At 33.3% G+C, this 11,958-nt stretch overlaps 1 protein-coding gene across 4 annotated transcripts; it reads right to left on the minus strand.

Annotated features, from left to right (window-relative positions):
• Positions 1-317: 317 nt before the first annotated feature.
• On the minus strand, positions 318-10,186 carry LOC107901856 (glycolipid transfer protein 1). Of its 4 annotated transcripts, none has more exons than XM_016828022.2 (7): positions 9,989-10,185; positions 9,536-9,683; positions 9,105-9,160; positions 8,697-8,827; positions 8,446-8,581; positions 8,135-8,266; positions 4,681-7,186 (listed from the first exon to the last, which is right to left on the minus strand). In XM_016828022.2, the coding sequence occupies exons 2-7, from the start codon at positions 9,651-9,653 to the stop codon at positions 7,079-7,081; spliced, it is 681 nt and encodes a 226-aa protein (XP_016683511.1). In that variant the 5' UTR covers positions 9,654-9,683; positions 9,989-10,185; the 3' UTR covers positions 4,681-7,078. The 4 variants fall into 4 exon arrangements, with proteins under 4 accessions (XP_040934943.1, XP_016683511.1, XP_016683506.1 ...); XM_016828017.2 differs by having other exon boundaries at positions 10,008-10,184; XM_041079009.1 differs by lacking the exon at positions 4,681-7,186 and adding an exon at positions 318-457 and having other exon boundaries at positions 9,536-10,186.
• Positions 10,187-11,958: the final 1,772 nt, after the last annotated feature.

Genomic DNA, 11,958 nt, shown 5'->3' on the forward strand with positions numbered 1-11,958 from the left:
TTTATTATGACGAGTTTGAATAAATGTTTTTAAGAGGAAATCCTAATCAGTATTTTCATCTTTTTTTTATTATTACATGACTACTAAATGAATGTATATTTTTTAATTTCAAAATGTCACACCATGAATTTAATATAAGAATTTTAATGATGATAACAATCGGATCTAAATTTTTAAATTCGAAAAGTAGAGAGAGTTATAAAATCGTGAAAATAAAAAATGACACTAAATTCCAAATGTATTAAGTGTATAGAAACTTAAAGTATCTAAGATATTCATATTTTTACTTTATAATTTAACACAAATAAACAATCTATTCAAGGTGAAATATGATCAGACCATTTTAATTATCTAATAATTTTAAGGAAAGCAGAATTAAAAAATTTAAAAAGATAATAGGTAAATAAAAGTAATTCTTCCATCGTCAAGCCTTCAGATCATCCAACCCAAACTTAGACTGCATCAAATATATACGCATTTGATTAGTCTTTTTTTTTTCAAAATGTAAAATATTTATAATCCTTCAACCCAAAATGTAGCCATCATCAACTTTAATGTTCTCATAGTCCGTTACTTTTAGGGAGGCTAATGAACGCATTTGAGATTTCTGTAAAATTCAAATTATTTAAAATTCAAATTTATTTATTATTTATATTAAATTCGAATATTACTATTCGAATCTAAACTCCCAATTAATTAATTATACAGTAGATATCCGTACCTATGAACTTAGTAAGTCTAAAGGAATTTCTAAATAAAAATTTTAAAATGTATAATAGATAGTAGATTTTTTATATAATGGATATTTGAATTTATTATCTGCACACAAAAAAAAGTGATAAGATAATGACTATTCAAATATGTTAACCAAAAAAATAAAGAGGACATAGATAGTAGATTTTTACGGATTAATGCCTACATTCGTTTCAAATCCAGCATGAATAATAATTAGATTATCTAAATTTATATATGATCTAAATTTAAAAAAAATTAATATTTAAAAATATGTAAATCTACATTTTCTATCCCCCATCCTTAGTTATAGACTTCCATGAAGCTACACAAGATAAGGCAAGTAGTTACAAATATTTACTTTACTTTTACTTTAGGCATTGGTTTATTTTAAGCTACGTTTAATTTAGATTTAAGTTGTTTATTTTTCTTCTACAAACTTTTAATTTAGGTGTAACTAGTCCATATTTGAGGGACGTGGTGAGGAAGAAAATATAAGCAAAATATTTATCTTTCATTTAAGATATCTAGGTCTCTCCCTAAACAAGTTCTAAAGGTTCTAGTCTCCCTTTGAACAATTGAATCATTAATCACCATAGGTCATCCCAAGAATTGTGATAAGGGGAAGGTAATTGATTTTCACTTTTCCATTATTCATCCATATGTTTTTAGTAATTCGACATCAGAGTCAATCAAAATGGGCGATGACACCCGAGCTTATACAAACTTCATGGTGAAGACTATATTTGTCAACTTATAAGATCATATGGAAAACCAATTCCAGGGATTGACTCTCAAAATGGAAGAACAAATGAAAACATTAACTTTTGACTGAAATAACTCAACTGTTGGGGACAGAAACGCAAACAATCCGGCAACACAACTAGACCCGACACACCAATCACCCATTGTTAATGGAGGTGTAGCATCACCACCATTGGGTGAGATGATTCCACCAGTTGGAGGAACTATTCCCAGGTATACAAACCCGGTTTTCCTTAATTTTGGCATATCAGAAGATCCCTTGATCTAGTTGCATCAATGTGAAGAAACCAATGCACCAATGAGGTAGACAATGTAGGCTTAAATAGCTTTCCACGTGCTAAGAGAGGCGCAACTTTGGTATTGTCAAATGAAATTGGAAGGGTGTATGACAAACTGGTTTCATAATTATTGTTCCCTTTGTTTTGGTCCTTCGGTAAGTAGCAGTATCTCAAGAGACTTGATCACTATGAAGCAAACAGGAATAAGAGAGATCTATTAGCCGTAACTTTAGGAAGAATTGGCAAGGGTTGGTCATTATGTTTGGTCAGATCAAAATGTTGGATTATTCTTGGCTAGGCAGGATGGTTTTATTCGACTTGATTTTCAAATGCAAAACCCTTTAATTTTGTTATGGCTACGAGTCTCGCTAGAACTTTTGAATAAAAACAGCAATTGTTACATGTCCTTAATAATCAACAAGGGGCATGACTAAATGCTCAAACAAGTTTTGGGTTGTCAAACTTGTGATAGATATTAGTTCATATGGGTATGTCAAATACTATAGTTATTAGTTCTTCAACACCTATATTCGTATCTTCAGTCATAAGGTGTTTAAGAAGAGTTGAGATGGTATAATGTAGATTTAAAGGGTGATGCTATGATTGTGATAAGCCCTATTCCACCACTCACCAATGCAAAATGTTATTATAGTTAGAATGCGAAGATATACCAGAGAATATTGAAGAAGTATGATTAGCAAAACCTAAAACTTCCTTACATGTTATTAATGTTGGAAATTACAGATTGCAAATTTAATTTTTGATGAGCACTTATTCAATTTTGGAAAGTTATAATTTGTCATACAATAAGATACATTTAGAAAGTGATAATTTATCATTCAACAGATATATTTTCATAGGACATATTTCTTCTAAGAAGTATGTCCAAACATGAAGGGTCTTGGTTCTTCAAAATAGTATCTTTACATGAAGGGTCTTGATTCTTCAAAATAGTATTTTTTAAATGCATATATATAGATGGTCTATGGTGTTCACAAATTACAATTACAATCAATCCTATTTACAGAAACTAGAGTAAGAGTTAGCAAATTCCTCGATTTTGCTAATCAAAGGAAATTCAAAACTTTGCTGTATCTAGGGAGGATATTTATCTTAACCCTCTAACAATTTTGTATAGGGGTAAACAGTTCTCTTTGAAAAGAGTCATCCGTGACTCAAATTCTAATGTTTATTTCTATATAAGTCTTCAGTTCTATCATCTCCACTCAAGTTTTCTAACAATTAAAGAGAACTATTTTGGAGATGGCGACGGAGGCTAACACCGCATTCAAAGTGATGAACCAAAAGTTTGTGAAACTTGACCAATTTAATGGTTCAAACTTAAATCGTTGGAAGGATAAGTGTTGTCCCTTCTTACTGTCTTAAATGTGGCATACATTTTGAATCCAAACATACAACCTGTGGAGGATCCCGCCCCCAATGCAAACTCTGAGGAAATTGCGGAAGTGACTGAACTTAAGAAGAAGCACGAAAAAGACAATTTCACATGTCGAGGACACATCCTTAACACCTTGTCTAATCTATTGTATGACCTCTACATGTTGATACAATCCCTGGTGGAAATATGGAAAGCTCTTGAAGAGAAATACAACACCGAGCGACGAAGTACTAATAAATTTTTAATGTTGAAGTATTTTGAATTCAAAATGCTCGATAGTGTCCTGATCATGGATCAAGTCCATGAATTAAAAGTCCTTCTAAGCAGGCTTCGTGACTTGAAAGTTGTTATTTCGAAATTGTTACAAGTCGATGCCATCATCTCAAAGTTGTCCTCATCTTAGAACAATTATAGGAAGAAACTTCTGCATATGACAGAGGACTTCACTGTGGAGAAAATACTTAGGCATTTACATATTGAAGAGGAAACTCGGAAGCATGATGCGATGCATCTTGCCCAAAGTTCTAAAGTGAACCATGTGAACGAGTCCAATAACTCTCGAAATGGTAAGCGAAAGGCCATATCCGAGACCAAGGACATGCAAGACAAGAAGAAAAAATCTCACAATTGTTATAATTGCAATAAGAAATGACACTATATTAAGGATTGCAAACTTCTCAAATAGAAGCAAGATGCCACAACTTCCAAAGCCAATATGGTGTAGGACATGTGCTTAGTCGCTATGGTTACAGAAGGAATCAAGAGTTTGGAGATTGGTATGATTACTGAAATCAGCATAGCCATGACTGATAAGTCCTGTAATTGGTGGCTCAACTTTGGAGCTATTGTCCATGTGTGTAATGACCGATAACAATTCAAGAGTTATAAACTAGTGGCAAATCGTAAAGTGCTTACAGGTAATTATCAATAGATTAATGTGCTCAGTTAAAGGACGGTGGAACTCAACTTCACATCTGGGAAGAAATTAACTTTGACCAATGTGTTGCATGTTCCCGATGTGAGAAAGAATTTAATGTTTACGAGTACTCTGTGTAAAAAACGGTTCAAGATTATCTTGGAATCCAATAAGTTTTTCTTGCTTAAGGGTGATATACATGTAGGAAAAGGATATCTTAATGAGCGTATGTTTAACTTAAGCATTGATATTAATAAATTTAATTTTTCTGCTTATATTGTTGAATCTTATCCTTTGTGGCATGCGCGTTTAGCATATTTTAATTTTAAAACTTTACAATAAATGCAAAAGAATGGTTATATAAGTCTAAGAAATGATGAGTTCATGGATAAATGTGAAATTTGTATTCAATCAAAAATTACCAAGAAGTAGTTCCCTAATAAGTGTTATATTTAATTCATTCGAATATTTGTGAATTGAATGGAACTTTAACAAGAGGTGGAAAATGATATTTTACCACTTTTATAGACGACTTCTCTAGATTTACTTATGTATATCTCATGAAAAGTAAAAACAATGTGTTTGATATGTTTAAACATTTTAAAAATGAGGTTAAGAATTTGTTTAGTAAGAAAATCAAAGTGTTTCGTTGAGAATTTCTTACAAAAAAACTAGAAGTGCTTACTATTTCTAACAGTTTCATCAGCAAGCTGAAAGAGCTCTTGGTTGCAAACTTAAGGCTTTACAAACAGATGGGGGAGGAGAATTTCAAGTGTTGAAATTGTACTTGGCTCAACAAGGGATCATTCATCGGTTTACATATCCCTATACCTCTGCACAAAATGGCCTAATTGAACACAAACAGAAACAGATAGTTGAAGCTGGTCTTTTCATGCTGGCTCATGCATCTATGCCCTTAAGCTACTGGAATGATGCCTTCAGCAATGTTGTCTACTTGATAAACAGGTTGCCTTCCTATCCCTTAGGCAATATCTAGCCATATGAGAAACCATTTCAGGTTCCACCAAGCTATTCTTCTCTTCGAGTCTTTGGCTGCTTGTGTTTTTCTAACCTTTGACCCTACAACACTCACAAACTACAGTTTCGGTCAATCCCATGCACATTTTTAGGGTACTCCTCACTACAGAAAGGGTACCTTGTCAAGATGATAATAGTCGAGTGTATATCTCGCGTCATGTCACATTTAATGAAACAATGTTTTCATTTAAAACCATCAGCTCTGGACCTGCTCTCCCCATGCCTTCTTCACAGTGTAGTTCTAGGCTACTTGTCTTATTGCCAGACCGTGTTGCACATACTAGTCAATCATCTGTTACTTCACCTGCTACTCAAGTCAATCTTCTAAATGCTGTCCCTCAATCTAATTCACCTAGTCCAGTGCATTCTATTTCTGAAATATCTACCTCTAGAACACATGCTGTTGACATATTCGACCAACCACCTTCTCCAGCCTATGTTTCATTTAGTTCCCATGCTATGGTAACCTGTAGCAAAGCTGGCATTTTCAAATCCATGGCATACATGAGCACAGCAACTTGTCTCTCTAAAGAAGTTCCTACTGACATCCATGAAGCAATGTGTAATGAGTATTGGAAAGTAGCAGTACATAGTGAGTTACAGGCTCTTCTTCAAAATAACACATGGAACCTTTGTTCTCTCCCTAATAATCAAAGAGTAATCGGCTACAAATGGCTATTTAAGGTGAAAAAGAAGGCTGATGGGACTGTGGAAAGATACAAAGCACGTTTGGTGGCCAAAGGGTTTTCAAGGCTTAATTTTCGAAATACCTTCAGCCCAGTGGTTTGAGTAGCAACCATTCAAAGTGTTCTTGCTATTGCAGTCATGAAAGGGTGGCCATGGTGACAAATTGATGTCAATAATGCTTTCCTAAATTGGGAGTTGACTGAGGAGATATACATGGATCAACTACCTGGATTTGAAGTGTCAAGTCACAATGGTCAGAAGCTTGTCTACAGATTAAACAAAGCTCTGTATGGTTTGAGCTAAGCTCCTCGTGCGTGGTTTCAAACTCTCAAATAGTATCTAGTTGATCAACTTGGACTTCATACGTCAAAAGCTGACCCTTCCTTGTTCATTCGAGCTACTTCAGGAAAGTATTTGTTGCTTATGGTTTATGTAGATGACATAGTAATCATAGGCAGTTCCAGTAAGGATATAGACAATGTGGTGTGTCAACTTCATAATAAGTTTGCTCTTAAAGACATGGGAAGACTCAATTTTTTCTTAGGCATTGCCATTCAACACACAACTCAGGGGCTGTTACTTAATCATAAAAAGTACATCACGAAGATACTTCACAAAACAAGAATGACAGGAGCAGCAGCTACACCTACACCCATGGTGAGCACTCCCAAATTGGTTGCTTTCATTGGCAGACCACCGTTTGTTGATGGTCACTTGTATCGAAGTATAGTTGGCATGCTTCAGTATGTACATCACACGCCCTGACTTGTTTTTTTGTGTTAATAAACTCAGTCAATACATGAATTCTCCACATAACACTCATTGGAAGGCAGTTAAACGAGTCTTAAGATATCTCATTGGAACTATGGATCATGGCTTGTACTTCTCCAAAGGTCGATTTGAGTTAGTCTGCTACTCTGATGCTGACTGGGCTTCATCTGTTGTTTACTTAGGATACCACAGGATATGTTGTTTACTTAGGACCAAACCCTATTGCATGATGTTCCAAGAAGCAAGTAGTAGTGTCCAGGTCCTCATCTGAAGTAGAATATCATAGTTTAGCCAATTGTGTGTCTGAGTTGTTGTGGATCAAACAGTTGTTAGGTGAAATCGGTATGCCAATCTGTCAGTCTCCAGTGGTCTAGTGCGACAACACGTCCACAGTCTCAATGGCTGCAAATCCCACACATCATGCCTAGGTAAAACATGTAGAGATTGATCATCATTTTATTCGAGAACAAGTTCTTGATGGTACACTGCAGGTTAACTTTGTTCCTTCAAAAAAACAAGTTGCTGATGTCTCACAAAACCCATCACACCCAAGCAGTTTGCCTCATTTCGACATGCTCTTCGAGTTTTAACAAGTAATTTCTGATCTTAAAAAAAAAATTGAAGAAAACGGGAGAATGTTAGAGTAGCTAATAAAGTTAATTAACCTGATAGTTAGTTGTTAGTTAATCCGTTGATTAGTTAATATGTTAGACTGCTTGTGCTATATAAAAGCACGTGCTACTCCTGTACAAAAAAGGCAAGATTAAAATGCATTCTTCTTGATTAATACTGTTTCTATTAGTTTCCTTTTCCTTTTTGTTATAGTTTAACATTGAAGAAATGCAAACCCCAACTGGTTATTCCTCTCTCTTTACTCGATGTGGATACTATAGTTTCAAAACAACCTGACTCTTATTAGTCGACATGAACTGTTATTGAATGGGCAAAGAAAGAAACAAGTAGTTATCCAATGGGAAGGAGAACCTACTAATATGGCAACATGGGAGGATGAGGATAAATTCAGAGTGCAATATTCAGACTGGAACCTTGAGGAGAAGGTCCCTTTAATTGGTAGCGAATGGTTATGTTATGATCCCAGAATTGATGGAGGATGATAGGCTCTCAATTATGGCAGAGGCAAAGTAGCAACCAAAGAAGGAAACCTCCAGCTGTGCTGGAAGATTATGATTTATCCTAAATTATTGTAATGCTAACAGGATAATTGTAAGGAGGAGTTACAAATAAGAGAGCTATGTTTTATGGGAAATTATCTTTGTATTACAAGAGTATTTCTTAATAAAGCAAAAGCTGCTTCTTTTCTTGTTCATATGGCTAATGGCCTAATCAGCTTAATTCTTGCCTTATTTCCTCCTCTTCTACTAGTTTCTGCTCTTTTCTATATTAAGCTTCTTAAAACTTGTTGATATATCACAGATCTTTCCAATATGAATATATGATATCATTCTCAAAGTTCAAGAAATATGATTGTTGCATATATGGATTGCTGGTGTGGCAAAAAAGATGCATCTTTGAGCAAATTTTTCTTACCAGAAACTTATGATTTTCCTCAAGATATGGAGGAAATGTCAAACAAAATTTCTCCATGTCGGCTCTAACATCTCCTTTGCAAGTAATCACTTCCATGAATTTCTTCCTATCTGGTGCCAGCTTCATAGCAACCTGTCATCCAGCACACTTAAGGGGATATAGAACAAGTAATTCAATGCTCAAAAAATGATATTGAGTATACATTAAAGAAATCTTTCACAATAATATTTTTGAAAACATCAAAGGCTAACAGTTGCAATTCATCAGTAATAAAAAAAAAAACTTGACAAAGTGAGAATAAAAATATTTACTGTGAAACTTGAGCTAGCAATCCATCCATGGAATTTTCTCAGGGTCTTGCCATAGGCATCTGTACAAGCATCAGTCACTGACCAATCTGGATGTGCAAGTAAGTTGTGGAACAATTCTACTATAAAATCCATTGCTCTGAAAATCATAAAAATTATAAAATTACGAACTGTAAGTAGTTGCCAAGGACATAATGAACAAGATCAGATTCTGCAATTGCCTAAGAATGTTGACAAGTATATAATATAAGTACCTAGTCAACCAAAGAATACCATTAGTACAACTTGTTGATCCTTTCGCTGATTTACATTCGTACTCTTCTTTCACCATATTGTACAAGAAGTTGTATCTAAAGGGATCCGACTGGTATTTTTTTTCCAATCTCTGAAAAAAGAAGCAACAGAAGAACCAGTAATTCATACACGATTGTTGCAAGAAATTAACATAAGTTATGTGCTAAGGGCACAGCCCCACCCTCTGCACCCCCCTTTGTGAGGAGACTCCACTTCATCCAAAGTTATGAGGCTATTTTGCTGAGTTCCTTAAAGAATGTTGTTTTTGGGTTTAGATACCCTTTTGTTGAAGGTCATTCGAGCTTTTCCTGGGAGTGTATGGACTCTTGGACAAAAGAAAATCATTTACTCATAAATAAACATCTTACTGATGTGTTTCTACCAATATCACGCTTTACAAGGGCCATAGCAGTTCCAAACTTATCTGCAAAAGTAACAACATGGAGGTTTCAGTTCTTCCCTGGAAATCAACATTGTATCCAAAAGAAAGATAGCCAGTAATCCCCTCCACAATGTAGGCCTTTAACAGCCAAATGAAACATATTGATCACATCTATACTGACAAATACTATCTTTGACAACTCAAGCGAAGTATTGTCAGCTAAATTATCAAGCATTTGTTGTGCAACATGGTTTTATCATCATTTCAATCTTAAAATCTTCTCCAAATCTCACAAAACTGCAGCTATAAAGTTTCAAGTACCACTAACAAACTTGAACAAATATTTCCATAAAGAATGAACTTGAATTAGATGCTAAAAGCTAACCAAGCTAACAAGCTTAACCTAAAAAAACAAACCTATGACTGGCAAAATCAACTTGCAGACGTCCAGGAATGGCTTTGTAAGCATTTCTCCTTGTGGGGATCTGATGTGCTGCATTCCTTCCAATGATGGAGTAAAAACTGTTCCTTCCATTGCCGGAAAAAGCTTTCACTCTTTTTTTCACTGCAACAATCAAATTAAATTCCCTCTGAGTTAAATCATGCCCTTAAATTCAACCTTTTTGGTTTCTCAAATCACCAAAGTTCAACCTTGTCACTCAAAAATTCAAAAACCCCATTTCGATAAACATATAAAAAAAATTTGTAAATTTTGACCAGATCGATAATTTATCATGGATCAAAACAAGCACCTTTATTGTACTAAACTTAAAACAGAAAAAAGAGAAAAGTGGAGAATTATGACGAATAAAAAAAGATGAAATGTGGGTTTTTATATTTCGATTTGATTAAGAGACCGAAAAAAAGAACCTTGAGATTTCTTTCTTACTTTCTTGTTTTTTTATTTTTTTAACGATCGGAATTTTTAAAAGATATTGAAAAGAACAGAGAACAGTTCTTCTCATTTAACTAGTTTTGGGTTGCATGTGGATTTCACATCGAGGGCTGTTGTACAAGTACGTTTCAGTTCAGGGTGTCTACGAGGCTTTCATATAATTAGATGGAGCCACCATTTGCCGGGTACTGAAAGTAAGATCAAGACCGGTGCAAGGTTTCTAGAATTAAATTTTTTATTAAATAGGTAATGTCATTGATTCATCTGAGTAAATAAATTATTAAAAATTTTAAAAATATCTAATTTAATTATTAAATTCAATTAATCTATATTGATTAATTAATTAGTCTAGTAATTTTATTCGAATTAATACTTTAATTAATTTCCAATCATGAATATATATGATTTATTAATAAAGAATTATATTAATAAGTTTTCAATCTTCAATATTAGGACGTAAACTGCTATTCACTTATGTTGTTAAAATATGTATTTAAGTTTAGGGAAATATATAAATATAATATTTTATTTTCTTGTATTTTGATTATTTTATTGGTTAAATTAGTTTCCTTTTAAATATGATGCATGGACTATTGTATGTACTTATTAAAATATAGTTTGTGTATTGTAAATATATTTTTTAATATAATTACTCATATTAATTTGAATATATTTTTAATATGTAATATATGCTAAAAGTAACATGCTTTAATCTTATTCTTAATGCATTTTTGGGTGATTATTCGATGTTAATTGTAAATTTTATACTCTTAGCCCTTTAAATTCATGTTTTAATGCTTAATAGAACACTTGGGAGCAAAAGGAGCAAAAACCAGAGTGTCAAAGCAAGCTCTAGGAGCCGCACGAGCGTGTAGTAGGCCATGCCGATTTCACGAGATTGCACATTGAATAGCGAAAAATCACAATTTTTAGGGTTTTCAGGCATTTTAAGTGGTATATATGACAAAAATAAGAATATAGCAGAGAGCCGTCAGAGAATACTTAATAAAACAACTTAAAAAATACCATTGAATTCGACTTTGAAGCAAATTTCCGTCAAGATTGAAGATTCTCAGTTACTTTCTTAAGAAGTAATTATGAGTTTCTTTATCTTGGATGCTTTTACTTTCAAGTATGAACTAATTTCAAAATACCTAGGGAGATGAATCCTATGATGGATTCTGTCGTTTGATTTTTAAAATACCTAGGGAGATAAACTTATAATGGATTTTGTTGTTTGTTTTTTATTTTATGTATAATACTTAATTTCTTATTTTCAATTATGTGTGCTTAATTCTTGATTTAATATTTCTAAAGTATTGATCCATGTTCGACGTGCTTAATTCGGTGGTTGAATAGACGCTGTTTTAGAATAGATATTACGTAATTGAGTGGAGTTGTATGCAATTTTAGAAATAGGATGACATAAATCTACCGGATTAGAGTCAAATCTAATAGAGGATTCCATAGCACGAGCTAATGTGATAATAGGGGTTTTATTTAGAAAGAAATTTCAATTAATTAGCCTAGAGTCAATTACTCTTATGTTCAAAAGAGATATTAGCATAACTTAAGTATTTCTACAAATCAATGTACTAAGTAAAGAAATTGTGTAATTTAGATTGATAGTGACATAGGAAATCTAAGTGGATTCTTTCCTGCGTATTGTTTCGTTTCTTGGTTGTTATTCGATTATTTTCGTGATTTGTTCTTTGACGTGTTCGTTAGTTAATTAAATTAGTTAATTTTAGTTTTAATCAATCATTCGAATTATTAAGTTAAACAATAAAAAAAAGATAATTACTAGTATTTATAGTCATCGTGGGAACGATATCTTTGCTCACAGTAACTATACTATTAAATGATAAGTGCACTTGTCTTAGTCAAATTTTTAGTTAATTTTGTGACACATCAAAATAATTAAAATTAATAAAAAAAATTCCAC

The sequence above is a fragment of the Gossypium hirsutum genome, chromosome A10 (assembly GCF_007990345.1).
Source record: "Gossypium hirsutum isolate 1008001.06 chromosome A10, Gossypium_hirsutum_v2.1, whole genome shotgun sequence".
NCBI lineage: Eukaryota > Viridiplantae > Streptophyta > Magnoliopsida > Malvales > Malvaceae > Gossypium > Gossypium hirsutum.

Coding starts and splice junctions, on each gene's coding strand:
- LOC107901856 (XM_016828022.2), bottom strand. CDS start 9,653: ATGGAAGGAACAGTTTTTACTCCATCATTGGAAGGAATGCAGCACATC. Junction 8,828..9,104: donor ATATTGGTAGAAACACATCA/GTAAGATGTTTA, acceptor TTCTTTTTTCAG/AGATTGGAAAAAAAATACCA. Junction 8,267..8,445: donor TTGCTAGCTCAAGTTTCACA/GTAAATATTTTT, acceptor GCTGGATGACAG/GTTGCTATGAAGCTGGCACC.